Source organism: Lonchura striata, chromosome 1 (genome assembly GCF_046129695.1).
Source record: "Lonchura striata isolate bLonStr1 chromosome 1, bLonStr1.mat, whole genome shotgun sequence".
In the NCBI taxonomy this organism is placed as follows: domain Eukaryota; kingdom Metazoa; phylum Chordata; class Aves; order Passeriformes; family Estrildidae; genus Lonchura; species Lonchura striata.
Window position 1 is genome coordinate 55,283,503 of NC_134603.1, and position 19,415 is coordinate 55,302,917.

The 19,415-nt window shown below is 34.8% G+C and overlaps 1 protein-coding gene across 2 annotated transcripts in view; it reads right to left on the minus strand.

Annotated features, from left to right (window-relative positions):
* DSEL (dermatan sulfate epimerase like) overlaps positions 1 to 19,415 on the minus strand; it is a 146,936-nt gene that overhangs the window by 34,174 nt on the left and 93,347 nt on the right. The window contains exons 3-5 of one of the 2 annotated variants that reach the window (XM_077784520.1): positions 18,628 to 18,713; positions 2,976 to 3,050; positions 624 to 691 (exon numbers count right to left, since the gene is read on the minus strand). In XM_077784520.1, the coding sequence (XP_077640646.1) occupies positions 624 to 691; positions 2,976 to 3,050; positions 18,628 to 18,713 (229 nt within the window). The remainder of the gene's footprint in view (positions 1 to 623; positions 692 to 2,975; positions 3,051 to 18,627; positions 18,714 to 19,415) is intronic. The other variant, XM_031503995.2, reaches the window with a different exon arrangement.

Genomic DNA, 19,415 nt, shown 5'->3' on the forward strand with positions numbered 1-19,415 from the left:
ATGGACCTTTATCTTTCTCTCTTGAAAACATTAAAAATTATTGCTAGGTAGGCCAGCTACAATTGCCAGATCTCCATTTTTCCTCTCTTCCAGTGTAATTTTGCTTTTTGAACTGTGTATACTTTTGGTCATGCTCACCCAATATTTTGACAACCTTTATGTTACTATATATCATAAAGACAGATAAACAAATACTATTGAATATCTTCCTACTGTTCTGCCTTGAGGTTCTTGCTTTCTTTCAGAGATTTCCTCTTACACAAAGAAAGCAAAAGGAATTGTTTTAATGCACAAGAAAAATATTCAAAAAGCACGTGCTAAGGGATTGATGAAATTATAGACACATTGGAGGTACAACTGACTATAAAAAAATCAGTCCCTTTCATTTACACTACAGATATGCTAACAAGTATAAATTAAATGTCTTGTAGTCTTGCTGTCAAATTACATAGAAATGTTTGCCGTATGCACTGCAATTTCAAATATTTCAAACATAATAACAGCCAAATGGGATTAAAAAGGAGCAGCTCAGCAGTCAGACAGCAACAACCACTAGCTTATACATACCAAAAACATCTATAAAAAAAGCAAGAAGAACAGTCTCATCACAGGCTCAAACTTACCAGATATTCTCCTTGGCCACCTCTTTGATCATTCTTCTCATGCCCTTCCTTTTATGTAATTTGGAGGGCTAGGGGAGGAAAAGAAGCTATAAAAATAATTTCCAACTAAACTAAAGTACAATTTAAGAAAGTTGAGGACATTCCAATGTTAAATGCAAAATGCTGAAACCAAAATCTGATTCCATTTCTGGCTCTAGATCTGACTTAGTGTGTAATCATGAATAAATATGTTGCTCCTCCTTTAACTGATTACAACATTTTTTTAAAAGAAAATGCTACTTTACTTTTACAACACTGAGATCTTAGGACAGTGTTGTAAAAAAATCACAATAAGAGAAAATTGGACACAATATGTATTAATACATTAACATAATATAAATAGTAAGTGTATATATATATATTTACGTATATATGTATAATCTAACATGAAAATTATGAGCACAAATATTTAGCATTCAGCTCTAAAACTGGTAGAAATACCCCTATGGTGAATGATGCTAGAGTACTGCTCAGATTTGCTCATATGATTAAAGATGCTACCATCCCAGGTGGTGTACTACAAAGTTGATGAATCTTTCTCCAAATCCTCTTTCTTTTGTCCATTTTGTACCTGGACTAGAAGCTTATATTTTCTCTACTTGATTACATGGAAAACATTTTAAAAATATATATTTTTGTCCTTGGCATTTTAAAACCAAAAGAGCTAGCTGTACAGGCAAAACACAAGATTAGGGAGCTAATTATTACACGTATTCTTTCACAGCAATGCAGGTGTAGGTAGGGGATATTCAAGAACCTTCTGGACACAATCTTCTCCCATGTGCTCTAGGTTGAACCTGCTTGAGCAGGGAGGTTGCAGTGGATTACCCAGTGTGGTTCTTTCCAAACTGACCCATTCTGTGCTTTTGTGATATCAAATAGCTACATTTCACCAACCAGTTCTTTCACAAATCAGAGATGTAGTAAACACTCTAAGGAAAGTGGTCAAGTTTAGTGATTATCTAGACTCTGACAGTTGTAGGTGGGTGTCATGGTTTGACGCTGGCACAATGCCAGCCCCCCCATGAAAATGTAACCTATCAATTGAATGCTGTGAAAGGCAATCAAAAACAGAGCAAAGCAGGCCAAACTTAATAACAAGGGGAAAACTTTATTACACCACCACCACTACTACTACTACTACTATAAAAGGGAAAAAAAAAAAACAACCAAAATTCAAAATGAAAACCTTTCAAAACATTCCTCCTCCCACCACCCAACTCCAATACATCACAGCAAGACACATTTGGAGCCTTAATCAAGTCTTTACCCTTCCACATAATCAATACTGAGTCCATCATGGGAGGGAGGAGTCTCCCTTGCACCACAGACCCCCAGGAAGCACAGCTGCCACCTCCTGTGTTTCCATGTCACACATGGCAATGCCCAGACACACCGGCCAGTGTAACACTCTTCTCTCCATGTCACAGTGCTCTCACCACTGTGCATGGACAGAGACTGCTTATAGGGCTCCTTTAAGGATGCTTTGCCAAGGACCAACAGGAACAACAGTCCAGTGTCTCAGTTTGGGACTACAGTCCCCCCCCCCCCCATTTTCCCATGGAGCCAGAGGTCCAAGATCTCCTTCTCTTCTTTGAAGATGGAGGGCATCCTCACACCCTCAACTTTCCTCTGTTCATTCCTGAACTGGTAGTTGCTGGAGGAATTTCTTGGCTCACCATTGCATCTCCCTAAAATGCAGTCTTTCTTGGAGGAGAAATTGGTTCACTCCATGGCTGACAAGAAGAGTCCAGCCAACAGCCACTCCATCATCTCCCCCCAACCTTCTTTCCCTAACAACTGAGGTCCCCGGATGTCTCTCTTTCCTTCAAATTGAGGAGGAGCAATATTTCACAAAGCCTTCATTTAGGGAAAGGGTTAAAATTCCCGAACTCCCCGGACAGCTGAAATCTCTCAGCCCAGGGTGCTGTGCTGTCTCCCACACTGGGCATCTGCTGCCCCCTCCTGCTGGCAAACTCTGCAGGCTCTCTATCTCTTTCCCTCTAGGTTGGGGGCAGGGGGGGAACAAAGACATCCCAGATGTTCTCCACCCTTCTGTCTGCAGGAACTGGCCCAGCTCGGCTCCCATTCCTTCACCCCCTGGCCTACCTTCCCAGGCCATATGTCTTTTCCCCTCCTCCACCCAGCTCATGGCTGGGCAGGGGAGGTTTCCACTCTCCACTGACCGGAACCAAAGAGAGCGAGTTCTTCTGGGAATTCTGCTTTAACCCCTCTGTGTTCTCAGAGGCATGTCCACCTTCAATTGGTCACCCCAAGTGTCAGTATACAAACCTGATGCCTGACTGGACTCACCTCTTCCTTCCAAGAAAATTCTTTTCCCGTGTCAAACCATGACAGTGGGTTCTTTTTGTCAAAGTTAGATAAAAGCTAGAAAAAGGGGATCATATAAAATAAAAAAAATTAGAGGAGAACCCAACATGGCTGATACATCTGGAACACAACCTAACCTAAATAACCTAAATTACTCCAGAAGCCTTTGAAAATATTAAGTATGGCATTTCTGTGTGTACAAGTCTGTTGAGTACTCACCTACACTTTCATTCACTGTAGTACATTGGCAATTTAGAGTCATAAATTTTCAGAAGAAAAAGTACATAGGGAAAGGGGATGCATATCTAATAAATGCTATTCAAGATTTATGAGAACATGAAAGCAAGATTTGGAAGTACAAGAACAAACGATTCCACCAAGTACGAAGTGCAATACAGAAAACAGCCAATTCTGAACTGAAGTATTTCTGTCAACAGCTGTGCTAAAGAACAAAGAATAGTAGAAGTGACTGCATACCAGGGTCACAATAACAGAATTACATTAGTTCAGAAATATGATGATGACTTAGCTTTGGATTTTTTCCTCTGATATTTTCTTTCCTATCAGTATGTGTCTGTGGCACTTCTTTATGTTTGTACAATTATAGAAAACGCTGAGTTAGAAGGCACCAGGATCATTAAGTTCAACTCCTGACCCTGCACAGAACACCTCAAGAGTCACACCATATGCCCGAGAGATTACTAGGTCATACTTCCACCCTCAACCAAAAAAAAAAAAAAAAAAAAAAAAGAATATTAAAAGTTTAGGTAGAATTAAATGTTCTCTTGGCACATAGTTTTCATGCTGTTCTTGTATGTTTGACAGAAGCATACATTGAGTTTCAAAGACAAGAAGAACAAAGAAAAGATTACTGTGGCCCAAATTCACTAAGGACTTACAAAAAATTCATATGCCTATATTGGAAAATGTAATCTTCAAAATCCTTTCCTAACTTCCCAGTTACTAAAGGATAAAGGGCTTCTTTTAAATACCAAAGTCCCAAATATTTAGAGGGAGTTCAAATGCTTTGAACAGTCCCACACTGCCAGTGCTGCTACCATTACCTGCTGCTCTGGAGCATTGTCTGAGCCCTCAGGGAAGCCACAATCCATATTGCAGGCTGGAAAATGTGCTGAACACATCCATACACCAGCAAACATAGAACAGTTACTGGTGGGAGAATATTTTCCACAAAAGTATCCCTCCCTGTTTTACTGTCAATCCCGGTGCTCAGAAATCTCCACAAGATGTCTTTATTACTTTAAGATTTTTTCTCTCTTCTGACCCTTCCTTCCTCCGTCCTTAGTTAATCTCACTGTGTTTCACAGGCTATAAATAAAACTTTAGTGTTCCTTTAGAAGGAATACACAATATCAGCTATTTTCCCTTTCATAATACTTCTACTAGACCCCAGGTGTCCAAAGACTCCTTTTTCTCTTTGAATGATCTTACTGACATATTTCTAGTTAAACAAAGATCAATTGTTCTCATCTTAGACTAAACTCCTGTTGTTTCCATTTGAGATCTTAATCTCTACTGAGGGCTTTTATGCCTGAAATCTCACTTAGTATTTGTTATTTATCATGTGTCAGCTATATCAGCTCATTTAACTTTCTCCCTACATATATAACTGCTTTTTTTTTTTTTTCCAAGCCTGCGACTGCACTCATTCAAAGACACAGTTGTGCTTATGCAGGATACCATCATTCCATATGGAGCTACAGTTGGTGGACTGAGTTTTTACGGAAGCTGTGCAGAACTACAATAATAATAAATACATGGAAGTTTAAACAAAAAGGAAAATTGACTGACTTTATTCAACCAAGTTAAAGAGAAGAAAGGAAGAGAGAAAAAGAGAGAGAAAGAAAGAAAGAAAGAAAGAAAGAAAGAAAGAAAGAAAGAAAGAAAGAAAGAAAGAAAGAAAGAAAGAAAGAAAGAAAGAAAAGAAAGAAAAGAAAGAAAAGAAAGAAAGGAAAGAAAGGAAGGAAAGAAAGAAATGGCAAACTTCAAATCAATATGTGACTCTGGTTATGGGATAAGGTTGCTTAAACACATATTTGCACTTAACCAACTAAAGACATGCATTAAAAGACATTTAATTACCTTGATTCTGTTTAAGACATAAGCTGGAATTGTATTTTCCCTTGCATACCTTCAATAAGGCAAAGAATTATTTCTGTATTTCAAATAGTCTTGCTACAGTTATTGTTTTCAAACTAGCAAATTTTAGTGGTTTGGAATAGAAATTCTGTTCTAAATTACAAAAGTTCCTGACAGCTATTAAATTGTTATTATTTTCAAATGAAATATGAAACCACATCTGCAATAGACAATTCTTCAGACATCTTGTTATTTGCTCAGTAGTTTAATAACCTATTAGTAGTTCAAAAATTTTAAATATGTGAAAGTGATTCTGTATCAATCAAAACAGAAAAACTACTTTCAGGATTTGACAATTTCACTCTCTGCAAAGAAAAGTGCTATCAAAGATAGTCTGAATAGAAACCTGCTGGGTTTTTTGTGTTATATTTGTTTGTCCTGTTGTTTCTTCCAGCTGTGTACTTGGGAAGTTAATTTCAGAGTATTGGAAAGAGATCTTGTGACAGAAAAAGAAACAAAACTCAAGAAGATTTGGGAAAATAAACCTGGAAATGTTGCAAAAGTAGCCTTACCATTACACAGTCATGATACATCTGTAGCAAAAGCTCTATCCCAACATTTTACTTTATTTTACTTCACATAAAAGGACATAGGATGACAGGAGAATATCTAGTACTTTCTAAATGGAATACAAGGGCTCAGTAATAAAAGGAATTTTAATCAATCCCAGGTCTATTTCATGCTTTAATCCCACAATCCATTTTAGTTAATTCACACCACAGAGTTAGAATACTCACTCCTTTAATCAAAATAAACACACAATCAGTTTAGAAACATGGTGGCTGGCTACCATGACACCGAGGGAGATGTATGTGATGGGGAAGCAGAGCCAGAACAGGCTGTACACAAAGCGCTGCTGAAATCAGAATATTGACTTGCACTCCCAATGGCACAGCAGGGAGAACATCATTGCTGTACAGACTTGCTATTAATTCTGTTGCCTACATAGGTCATGGCTGTTAAATTAACTGTCTTTAGTGATATATTAAGTTCTCTAGGTTTGTGACAGATTTCGTTCCTCATCTGTTCTGAAGCTGACAGCAGCCATTTCCGCTGCTTCTGCAAATCATACTGAAGCTTTAGGCTTTGTGTGTATGACAGTGACTTTAAGCAGTGTTATGGCTGACATAGAGTTCTCAGTTATTAAAAAAAAGTTATTAAAAGTTATTAAAGTTATTAAATTATATATTTTACTTAAAAAGGAAAAGAAACCCAGCATCCATAAGTGACTTATCACACTTCATGATAGTGTTGATTGTGACAATTTAAAACCCTTTCACTGTATAATATTGTTATATTATTTCACAGAACCACAGAATCACAGAATGGGTCAGGTTGAAAGGCACTACTGTAGTTGTCTGGTCCAACCTCCCTGCCCAAGCAGGGTCGTCCCAGATCAAGTGGCACAGATTGCATTCAGACGGTTCTTGAATATCTCCAGTGAGGGAGACTTCATAACCTCTCTCAGCAGCCTGTTGCAGTGCAGTCACCCACACAGTAAAGAAGCATTTCCTTGTATTTAGTTATAATATCTGTACATCAGTTTCTGTCCATTCTCTCTTGTTCCATTTTAATTATATTGAAAGGAATCCTATTTACATAACTGTATTGATGTAAAAAAACTCTAGAAAAAGATTTAGTGGAATAACCTGAAAGGATGAGAGACCTCCATACAAAATTCAAATTTATATTCCCATTAAGCTCTATAGTATTAAAAGAGCATTGTAGAGACTGTGGAGTGTATTTAAATTACATCTTAACATCTCTAAAAATTTGATAAAAGCAAGGGCTTTTACTCTCTTTCACTCTACAGAGTGAAAGCCACCTACAAAGACTTGCTTTCTACACTATACTCTGATGGAATATATGGTTCTTCTGTGCCAGGAATTCCCTCCAACTGGCTTCAAAGCTGGCCCATTCTAAATGTAATAGGGATGCTAATAGATTTGCAATTTGCTCAGGAATGAAAATCAAAGTCATACCTCAGGCGCTATAAAGTTGTTTAAATAACACACTCTCTATACTAGAATTTCATCATAAAATAAAAAATTAAGGAAAATTTAAAATGTGTCCCACTACAATAAGGCACCTTGTTTACAGTGCAATGCTAAGAACTCCATTCTTATCTGAATAATCAAAAAACATTATATTTTCTGTGCAGTTATTACAGAGTGAAGCATCATACATAAAGAAAACAAACTGGACTGAGATAATTCTAAGATAATATAATTGCTAGCAATGTGAATTGAACTCAAAATCCTTGTATGGAGGATTATATTCAAATTTATAAAGTATCATTTAATGCCAGTTTTTATTTTCTCACATCTTCAGGAAAGGTTGGAGGGTTTTATGCACATGAATAAAGAAAGATCACTGTGAAAATACTGATCCAGAATATGATGTATCTACATACAGTTATTTAGAAAAGTAAATATGTACATGTTTACCTTTATCTTTACCTTTGGAAACATGTACATATATATCATACATAATTTAAAAAAATTTTCTGCCGGAGAATAGTTTTGAGACTGATTGGATTATCTTTGCTAACTCAATTGTGTATAGTACATGAACATCCTATGAGGAGAATAAAAATTGTCTGCTGTTTTAAAAAGTACTTTCATCGCAGGAGATGGGACACAGAACAGCAAATTATTAGTTCCTATCTGCAAGTAGAATTAATTCTTACTGCCATTTAAGCTGATAAGAAATTTAGCATCATTATGCAAAACATAAAAAGTAAGCAGAGGAGAAAAGACCAGTGAAACAGTTGTTGGAACTTTATCACTGAGATCAGGCGGTCAGTTAGCAAAAGTGATTTAATAGCACCTGAGGTGAGCCGTGGTAACCTTGACTGTATTTCACAGAATGGATTAGTTAGAGCCAACCCATCAATGTACATTTGAATCTGTGTAATCAGATTGATTTTGAGAAAAAAAGAAAAAATACTGGAAGTCTGGAATGAAATACATATCCCCCAGGGTCATATAAATGTAGAATCATTTAGGTTGGGAAAAAAAAAAACCTCTAAGACTGTTGAAGAAAGCCATTAACCCAACACTGTCAAGTCCACTACTTTAAACCATGTTCCAAAGTGCCACATCTACACATCTTTAATTACCTCCAAGTGATTCCCCAGGCAGCCTGCTCCAGTACTTGACAGCTTTTCCATGAAGATTTTTTTCCTAATATCAAATCTAAATCTTCCCTGATGTAAGTTGAGGGTATTTCCTATTGACATATCACTAGTTACTTGAGGGAAGATACCACCCCTCCCACCTCACTACAGCCTCTTTCCAGGTAGTTGTAGAGAGCAATAAATTCTCTCCTGAGACTCCTTTCCTCCAGACTAAATAACTCCTCAGCTGCTCCTCATAAGGTTGAAATATCGTGGCATGCTAAATCTGACATTTCTGTGTAATCTTGAAATAGTGGAGAGAATTCTGCTGTCATTTAAATTGTTTGTCAACTTGAACACATCCTTAATAATATTTAACAATAAAGAAGTTTATTCAGATAAGTCACCCTGAGGACAATAGCTGTAGCTAGAATTTATAATATACTCACTTACTGTAGATTTTTAATACATAAGACCTGGTTCTTGGATATATTTACAGTGTCAATAGCAAAGCCACTGAAGAACTTGATAAAAACATTGTTTTATTTTGGAAGAAAATTGGTAATGAACTTCATCAGATCTAGGGTGAATTTCACAGTAAATCCAAACGGAGGAGGACCAAAGCAACAACAGTTGCAAATCATTAGTTAGAGCACTGATGTGGAAAGAGGGGCATACATGGGCTAGTTCTAAAATTCCTTGGTTTATGTAAAATATGCATCAGTGTCTTGAATCTATGCCTTCCACTATCCAACTGGAGTCTTCCAAACAGTGGGTCTATCACATCTTGCTGATAAAATGTTTTTTTCATTATTAATATAAAGTGGAAATAAATTATGAAATATAAAAATGTTTCATTAAATCAATTTCTAGTTTCCTTGTTTGATTTTTTTTAGTAACTGCAGGTGATCATGTAGTATCTATCTCTGACAGTGGAGAATGAACTGATTTGATTTTTTTGGCTGGCTCTTTCCCACGTGAGTATATTGGTCAAGAAGGAAACATAAAAAAACACCTTTTATTGCAATACTGTCATTTTGATAAAACAGATCTAAAAATGTCTTTGAAAGTTTGAATTCAAAATAAAATGAAAGAAATTCAATGTACTGATTATCCAGCTACTGCCCAATATCAATCATTATTAACTGTTGAAATAACTTTAAACATTTTGATGTTGTTTTTCTTGTCCTGTAAATAGTCATGGTTTATTTTGTTCACTTTATTCTACCAGTTCAGTGATAACACCAGATTCTACAGACATCAAATGAATTCACAGGAAAGTAGAATAAGGACAAAATGCAGTGACTTTGAAGCAATTTCAGCTAAACATGAAAGAAAATGAATGACACATCAAAGCATCAGCTTCAAAGACACTCCCAGGTGGCTTATTTCAGAATACGTGTTACAGAAATCGTACAATAAGGTGTTTGAACTTTTCTATTCAAGAAATTTTTGAAGAATCTTTATCAGGGAAAAAAAATTACTGTGTTGAAGGACGACTAAAAATCCAAAGTTAATGTATTCCAAATATGTTTGATAAAAGGATGAATAATAGAAGAAATATTTTGTCTCCAGCTTTTTTAGGGAAAGGTGTTGTGAAAGGGAAATAACTGTGATATTGAAATTGCATACCAATATTTTAGAGACACATTGTTTTGACTTAAAAAAAATCAATTTAGATCACGGAGTATGGTTTTTCCTTGGCTCAATTCTTGAAGCCACATGAGTGCCACATTGATAAAATTCATAGTTGAAGTACAATATTTGGTTGGAGATAAAATTCCAGAGGCAAAATTTACAGGATAAATGAACATGACACAAATTGCAGTGGAATTCAATGGGTGATCAGATGTTTTTTGTGAAGTCTGGAATAATCTACGTAGAAATAACCTATGCAAGTAACTATACTGACAGACAAGAGGCCTGAAGTGTGTTACAATGTGTAGCTATGGGTTGAACTTGAGTTAAATTTACAATTTTCCACTAAACTTGGATGAGTCAAAGAAGATTAAACATTTAAGTGAAACTTATAAATATGACACTTTTTTTTAAACTGAGTTTACAGCTATTAGATACGTGAAATGAAAATAACCATCTAGTTTAGGATGCTAGCTACCACTTCTGAAATCCTTGTCCTGATTGAAAGGAATAGGAATTAACTGTGGTAGACAGAGCCACCATCCCTACCTTCCCTGTTTTTACATATAATCTCCAGATATTGTCAATTTAAGTCTCACTGACATGCAACACAACCTACAGACAAACAAGGCACTTGGAAATCTAGGACTTCAACTTTCCAGCATTGACATATTTATCAAGTTTTTGTATTTGTATATTTCTTGTATGGTGAGAGTACAGATTTCTGTTACAGTAGTTTATGGAGATATACAGGAGTTAGGAGGTTATGTAACACCAGAACTGGCTTCTGGTTTTCAGCTTGAAACAAGATTTCCATCAAAACTTACCTTTACTTTTATCATAAAGTGTTCAAAATATAAATTATCTGCTGAAATAAAATGGAACAGATTTGAATATTTTCTTCTACTAATCCACATAATATTGCATTTTTTCTCTGCATCACAATCAAAATAAAGATACATGAAAAAGACTATGTTCAGTTTACAAAATTAGAACTTCTTCTACAAAGAAACTACTTTAATCAATTTTTAAATTATTTATGCTATATTTTATGAAATTGAGTTTGTAATTAATCCTTATAAAACAATCAGAAAAGCAAAAGTGAACTCTCTTTTAACATTCCAGGGGAGTTTACATTATTTATTAAACAATTCCAATTGTCCTTGTGAGAAAACTAAAATCTTGCTCTAAAAATGTATTTTGTTAATCTTTTTAGTTAAATTTTCACAACCACAATTCTTATTTTAAATATTTAAAATTATTTCTCAGGGATCCCTTTTCCCTAAATTTAATGACACATGTGAATTGTAATGTTTTTGTCTTATTATTCTCTAACAGCCTTATTAGGTTCATGTAATTTAGTAAACTCAATTTAGTTGCTGAAATTAAATTAAACATTTTCCATTATTTGTGTACATTTCATTTACATCTGAATAGCAGAGCTCATATACCTCAACATCAGAAAACATAAATTTGTTTTAAAATTTCAGGCATACAGAAAGTATTAGGTCTGTGACATACAGTTGTGGGCCATGGTTTTCTTAACATGCCTATGTAAATCAGGAATAACTCTGCTAGACTACTGGAAAACACATTCCAAATTAAGAACTGAGAAAAACAGTAAGGATATATTACTGATACTGTAATTTGCTTTGTCCTGGTTTGAGACAGGATAGACAGTTTTCCAGGTATACACAGAAGTTGACATAAAGCTATAAATATTATTATTGTCAAAGCAATTCAGGGCATATTCATATAAGTCACTGAGCTAAAGTGTGAAGCAAATTAAAAATCAAATCAATGTTCTGTTGAAAAATCTTGAGACATAAAAAGATTAAAAGAAATCTAGGACTAATTGAGCAATTATTTTATTAATCAAAAGTCAATACTTTTGAAGTTAAACGTGAGGTCTTCATATTGCAATTAAGACATAGCAAATCAAATACTTTCCTGAAAGAGAACATGGGGATAAAGGTTTGGGAAGGAATTCTCATTCTTTAAAATGGATATAACTCAATCTCTCCCAAAATAAACACTGCTTTTTCAGCCTGCTCTTTCCATGCTAAATTGTCAAGAAAAGGTGAATGCCCTCTGCATGTCTCTTAGGAGAACTTTTAAAAATTCCAACAGCACATTCAAGTTTAGTAAAAGGTAATTTGCATCTTTCTCTGACAGCATGTGCATGCCTGTTCATCCATTTTAATGAGATTCTTTCTCCTAAAATCTCTTATCAGGACTTTTAGTACAGTCAAGTTCAATCCAAACAAATTCACTGTCAAGTTATCCCTGACACCCCAGATTCATTGCTCACTGATTTGTCCTCTGAACTCTTAACACATGGCATCTCTGGGAAAAGGACTACCAGAACAGGAGAAGTCTCAAATAATTTCTAATTTTTCTATTTCTTTTAATTCTAATATCTAATTTTTCTGACATTTTGAATTTGTAATGTATGGCGTGATATGTGATTAATATCAACAATAGGAAAATATCATAAAAAAATGTGATTTTTCAGATTAAATGTGCCAAAGACCTTGTTTTCAAGGGGAGCTCAAAGGACCACTGTCATATTGTGTTTATTTTATGGTTTATTCATTATATCCACAGCAGTTCATTAGGAATTTACTGTTTATAATCTCTCATAATGATATGAGACATTTTTTCTGCATAAAGTAATGGATTTTCCTCTGTATGAAAATGCTTAATATCAAACAAAATTACACATACATAATTTCTTTAATGCTCAAAGCCCTGACATTATAACATCCTTTGTATGAAGGGACACTTAAATTGTAATAAAGTGTATTAAATTGTACAAGAGTGTATTAAATAAGTGAGTTCCTCTAGATTGTGTCTGTAGTTTAAAAAATATTTCAAATAGAATTAAAAACTTATCAGAAAGTCTCAGAAAACTGATTTCCCCAAATGCTAATGCGTTTTGAAGAGTCTATTTTTCAAGTCAAAGTCATTCTTATCAGTGCTAAGTGTGAATACTCCAGCATTCAAGTGCATGAATGTAAAACAGTAGATGAGTCTTTCTCTATAGTCTGTTAAAACGAAATGTGATAAATGAAGCATTATAGATAGGAAATCATAATGTGTGACACTCAGGAAAAGGAATCCACTTGAAAAAATACAAGATAAGTTTTTTCTTTGTTACCTAGCATGCTTCATTCATTCTTAGGCTGGATGAGATTAGCATTCTGGATCACATATTAAAAAGTAACACTATTGACAATCTGCACCAGTATGTTATAAAAAGGTTCAGAAATACTTTTCTGAAGTTTATGGATCTTTATGGTTTTATGGAAAGAGCTGTCCTCATCATCTCACCAGGAAGTGACCAAGTCACTGGCCTGTTGCTACACTAATGAAGTGTGACACATAAACCTCTGGACTTGGCAGGACAAGAGGCATGACCTGACAGCATGACCAGACAATAGGTAGGGATGGTGCCAAGCAGATGTTTGCATCCCTGTGGGTGGCTATAGGAGCCAAGCATCACATGTAACTGCAGGGGATAATTGGAGACCCACTACTAATTCTATATAAGGGTAATTTACCTAGGCAATGGTATCGAAACCATCAAAACTGGATATAGGTATGGAAAAATGGAGCTGACAGGGAAAAAGTAATTACAGAAAAATTATTTGCCAGGGAGAATGTTGGGGTAGAGAAAGTAAGGTGTGGCAGAAAGGAGGTCAAGTATCAAGGAAAGAAGTAGTAAAATGTGGAAATCCTGTGAGAAAACACAGGGGTCCCTATCAAGCAGCCTTGCTACTTGCTCCATTCTGCTGGAGCAGGACAATTATTCAGATCTCTTTCTCTTGGTATAAAAAAAAGTTGATGTGCTTCTAGTTAGGAAGGCTAGGATGGAAGCAGGGTGGAATGGAAGCTATCCCTCTCTTAGGGAACACTTGGATACATCCAGTGCTGGCGCTCATTCCAGGCCTGATAGCATTCAAAACATGCAATGTTATATCTGGGTATCATAACAAAACACTGCTAAACTCTGAAAAATTACTTGCTTGGATCCATCATTCGTTGGAAAGAGAAAATTTCAGAATCTTTTGGTTTAATTACAATTGTTCTCATGGTCTGGATAAGTAACATCCTAAATATTTTTTCATGTTGGTTTAATTATGGTGAGTCTTAGATAACTTTGGAATATGATATCCATCAGATTTCTTCACAGAATGTCAATGAACTAAGCAGAGTGGAAGCTGTTTTCCCTTGGTTTGGAGGAATATCAACACTACAAAAAATTCATTACTAAGAAAATAATCTTTCTTTGGATGACAAGGAAATAATTTGACCTACATAAAAATTATCAGGGATTTTTTTTTCTTTAATTCAATGCTGACAATTCTTAGAAGTCAAAGAAAATAATCAAGGGAACTGTACTGTAATGCTTGGATTTGAATGATATTTTTATTGGTAAACGATGTAAAATTTATCTAGAATATGTATTTCTTAGAGTAAAATACTTCAAAACTGAATGGTGTGATATGAAAGGAAAAAAAAGAAGACTAAAAAGAGAAAGCTTATTTTAGCGGTCAGTAAGAGCTCCCAAGAAAACCAATCTATATTCATTGTTGTAAAGGATTTAAAACCAAATAGGATCAGTTCACTCAACCATATAAATGAAGCAAAAATAAATAAATACATTAAGGGGGGAAAGGGAAATTTTTGATGGGGAAAATATTAAAGGCAATCTAGGCATTACTCAAAACAATTGAGTACCTATAGTTTTCTCTCATGTTTTTCTAATAACATTGATGCTTCCAAAGGTCCCATAGAAAAATTAAAAGCCAATAGACACAAGCAGAAGGTCATACTGGAAAAGAAGTGGTGAAAGAGGGGACATGTTTATATTGAAAGAACTAGGCAATTAAAATCACAAAGTTGTCAAAGAACATTTATAAAACATGAGCCATGTCAGTTTCTAAAAGTATATTATAACATTTGAGGTAAGGAAACACAACATTCTGTGAAGACAGGAAAGAATGAATCTCAAAAATGTCAAAACTCAAGAACTTATACTGAAGAAATATGAAAATAATGAAAGAATTTATTGAAAATTATGGGATCAAAAATATGTGGTTTTTTTTCAGATGTACCATGGATAACATAACTAGTAAAGCACTGATAAATATAACAAATCTTTACATGTTGGGTCATTTGATGCAACATTATAGGGAAAAATATTTATTTGACATACAGATGGGACTTTCCACAAGCTTTATATATTTTTTATTTTTCAATTGCCTAAAGTTGAAATGGTAATAGTCTTATTGCAAGAAAAAAATAATGAACTATGATTAGACTAACTCTGAAAGTCATAATGAATATCTTGAGACTGATTGCATTTAATATTTCCTTAATGACCTTGGTGAAACAAGCTGGAATGCATTTAAGAAATCAAATAAAAACTTGTAAGATAAAATCAATGAAGTGTGTGAGCAGTATTTAATATTGAACATTTGGATAACCTTGAAGACAGAACAATGGAAATTAAATTAAACTTATCAGTGTAACATGTAAGACGTGGACAGTAATAAGACTTAGTAGTACTTTTTCCCAGCACATATATTGATGATCCAAAAGCTTGCCTAATTTCTGAGCAGAGGAAGTTTAATTTTTAGGCTTTACAGCTTCGTAGGACTGAGCTAGGTGACTTAGGAAATCGGCCTATTGTTTGGTTAAACTCTAAGACATGAGAATTTTTCACTTCAGTGAATACTGTAGTTTAATTGCAAACTATAATTTAATTTGGTTTAAATTTCAAACTTAGTAATTAAAAAATATACTGCCCTGTTCCTGACAAAGCAATTTTTTTCTAGATCCTGTCTTGCTTACCTAACTTATAAAGAAAATTATTCCAATCTTTCCATATAAAAGTTTTACAGCTTCTAGAGGTTTTTCATCATCTTTCTTAATTATTCAATATCTGGGTTATCCTCCAATACTCCAACTTTGATATTACTATCAAACAAATGGTAAAAGGTAAATTAACTATTTTTAGCTTATATTTACATTAATTTTCATAGTCTTCTGATAAACTTTGATTCCTTTACAAGATGCAAACTTTAGGTAGTTTGCAAGTGTGGGGGGAAAAAACGAAAAAGCGTCAACCCAAAACTATTTCTTTTGTATAAAGTTGCTAACGTTGCTATGTTGTAGCAGATTTATCTGAAAAAAAAAGAAAAATTGAGAAAGAATTTGATTGTGTTCATTTTTTTTTTCTTAACAGTTGAATGCCATTAAACTGAATAAGATATCAGGTAATTTTATATCTAATCATGAGGTAAAACAAATAAATCTGAAAGTAATGAACTAAACAAATTAAATGCACCAATTGAGTGAGATTTATTGTCACCAAAAGAAGCAATCATGTATGCACTTTTTTGGGCTTCATTTCGAACCCAGATACCTGCTAGAAAGAGCTTTTGTAGATATTTGTGATTTTTTTTTACTTCATAACTTAATTGTCTCTTTGATTTAATGACTTTTTCTTAAAATTACTGTTGCAAACAACAGTGACAGCATGTGATCAGCAATTTACACTCTGATCATCATAGCCTGTCAACTATTTTATATAAGTTAAAAGCATGTTCTTCCTTTTTTAACTGCAGTGATAGGTATGAAGAACAGTCACTTTTTTTCCTATTTTGACAACCCTTATAAATCAAACCAAAACAGAACATGTTAAAGTATTGTTGTCTTCATAACACTGTGAAATTGTAGAATCTATATGGAAAAAGATCTTTCCAGGACAGACACATTCCACATTACTATAATTCACACTGATGTGTTGGGCAGATTTGGCTGGCTGATGCCTGTCCAATTTCTCTCTCACTCAAAAGGACAGTGGGATAAAATGGAGCAAAGATAAAGACAGGGGGATCATTTAATGTTTACTGTCAAAACAGACTCAACTTGGTGAAAATAAATGTAGCTTATTGCTGATAAAAATGTATTTATACAGTGAGAAACAAGACCAAATCCTAGAACAGATTCTCTCCACTTCTCATATTCAGCTTCACTACTCCATGCCTGTCTCCTCTTTGATCCCCTGTCTAACAGGCTTATGAGGAGCTGTGGAGCTGTGATCGTTCCATAACATCTTCTCTCTGCTGCTGTTCCTTCTCTCACTTCTCCAACATGGATTCTGTGCACAAACTGCAGTCTTTCAGTATAAACCTGTTCCCATATGGTCTCTCCAAGGGCTACAGGCAACCTCTGCTCCAGCATATGGAGCACCTCCTTCCCCTCTTTCTTCCCTCACCTTGTCATTTGCAGGGCTGTTTCTCACATTTTTTCCTCACACCTCTCATTGCTTCATGGTTTTCTTAAATATCTTTCCTCAGATGTATCACCACTCTGGCTGAGGTGTTCAGCTGTCCCCTGAGGTGTGTCCATTTTGGAGCCAGCTGAAACCAGTGCTTTACAGGGGTGACCCTGCAGCTCATGGGCACCTGCATCCTATATACTTGAAATGGCACTTTCAAAAATGGAAGTTTAATCAATAAAATAGTTATTTGCATTTAGACCTTTGAGGAAACCGTGACTTCCTTAATCTTATTAAGAGTAGATTGCATTCCAGTTCTTTCCTACAACCATTGGAATACAGTTAAGGATTTCTAAGAAGTTAAGGTCTTCTATGGAATTCTTTAATATTTTGTTAAAGTCTTTATATTTCAGGCATCCATCTTCACTTTTATGACAGGTTTTAAGAAAAATTAGGTCTTAATTTTTCATGGTTCCTTAAATACAGCTCAGTATTGAAAATTAATGTGAAAACATAAGGACACTAGTAAAAAAATTATTTTGCACAGTGACACTTTTGCAACAGTTCTGTTAAAGAAGAAAGGAATAAAAAACCCAATCAAATTGAGCGGCCTGGTAAGTAATGAGGTACTTTGTATACAGGAGGGTATATAGAAACTTGTGGAAATGTGTGTTTCAGTTTCCCATGGCTTTCCATGGCTATTAGGCATACACCAACAGGGACTGACATCAGACAATCCACCCTTACAAGATGTGGTTGAACTGAAACAGAAACATCAGTTCAGATCTCACCTGTAATGACAGAATACCAGTTTGCAATTTGGTGTTACCAAAGGAAAGAACATTTAGCTCCAAGGGAATACCTATCTACAGACTGAGTAGACATTGTCAAAAGTGTCACTATTAGACATCCTGCCTAGTATTCCTAGCAGAAATACAAGGACCCAACAGCTGCTGGGCAGATGCTGAATTATTTAGTTATGCTGTAAGCTGCTCAAGAGCCATCAAAAGAAAATGAATAAAGTTATTAAGGTTAGGAAGTGTTCATAAGGAAATGTGCAAGCTTAAAATTAAGTACTGGACATGATGACAAAGTTGACAAAACATAGGTTTGAGCTGCATACCTTAACATACCTGTGAATATCTTGATTTTGCAAGTCAAGGACAAAAATTTCAAAACTTGATATGTATGGTATTGACCCTTTCTATTCACCATCAATTGCATAATAGCAACCTTGTAGTCCTTTCTTGAATCTGACATCTTTCTCAGACCTTCTAATTTCATATCTGTGCATCTTACTTTTATTGTAAATATACATAGATAAAAATATATACTTATGATATGTAATTATCCAGTTATTCTGTATCTCGTGCTTATCCCCTAGACACTATACATTAGCCCTAATATTTATAATGGAAGGCACCTACCTGCTTTCCATCAATAATATTTGAAATCCATGGTATTGTAGATGATGATGAACTGTTCCCAAAATAAAACTCACGTAACTTGTCCCCTGTGTACAGAAAGAAATGGTAACAATTTAGTTAAATCAATCCTCAAATTGATTTAAATCAATGAAATCCCTTGTGCAGATGCTTTTAAATTGGCTTAAGGGTAGCTAATATTGGTGTAACTTCTTCATTTGATCTAGAATTTAATCCTATTAAATTGGCTAAATTTTTTTGTATACACTGGAGCCTTAAGTCTAGCAGCCTGAATTCAATTTCGTGCTGAAGGGTCATGGGTCCTCAATGAAGTTAGGACCTATAATGACACAGCAATTTTAGAAATTACTTCTGATGGCTCACTAATCATCTACAAAAAATAAACAAAGCTTTGCAATAAATACTAATAACTAAACAGTGTTCTGAAGATTTTATATAAGGGATAAAGTTATTTAAAACTTCTAAGCATCAAAGAGTGGTAACAGGCAACAAATTTTATGAAAATGATTACAAAATTAATTATATGCCATGCATTTTTGCTTTCTTTGCTCTGTTTCCAGCTTAAATTTTCCTGCTGATTATTGCTGGGCCAATGAGTTTTGGCACAGTACTGAAAAGGAAAATATGCATGACCATCTGTCAGCAATGGTTCCAGTTCATCAAAATTTCTAGTCTCCATTATGTGCAAGACAAAAGTACCTTTGCCTGTCTTGGGTGCAGAATGCAAGGAAATAGATGAGAGAAAAAGACAAACAAACAATCTTTTCAAA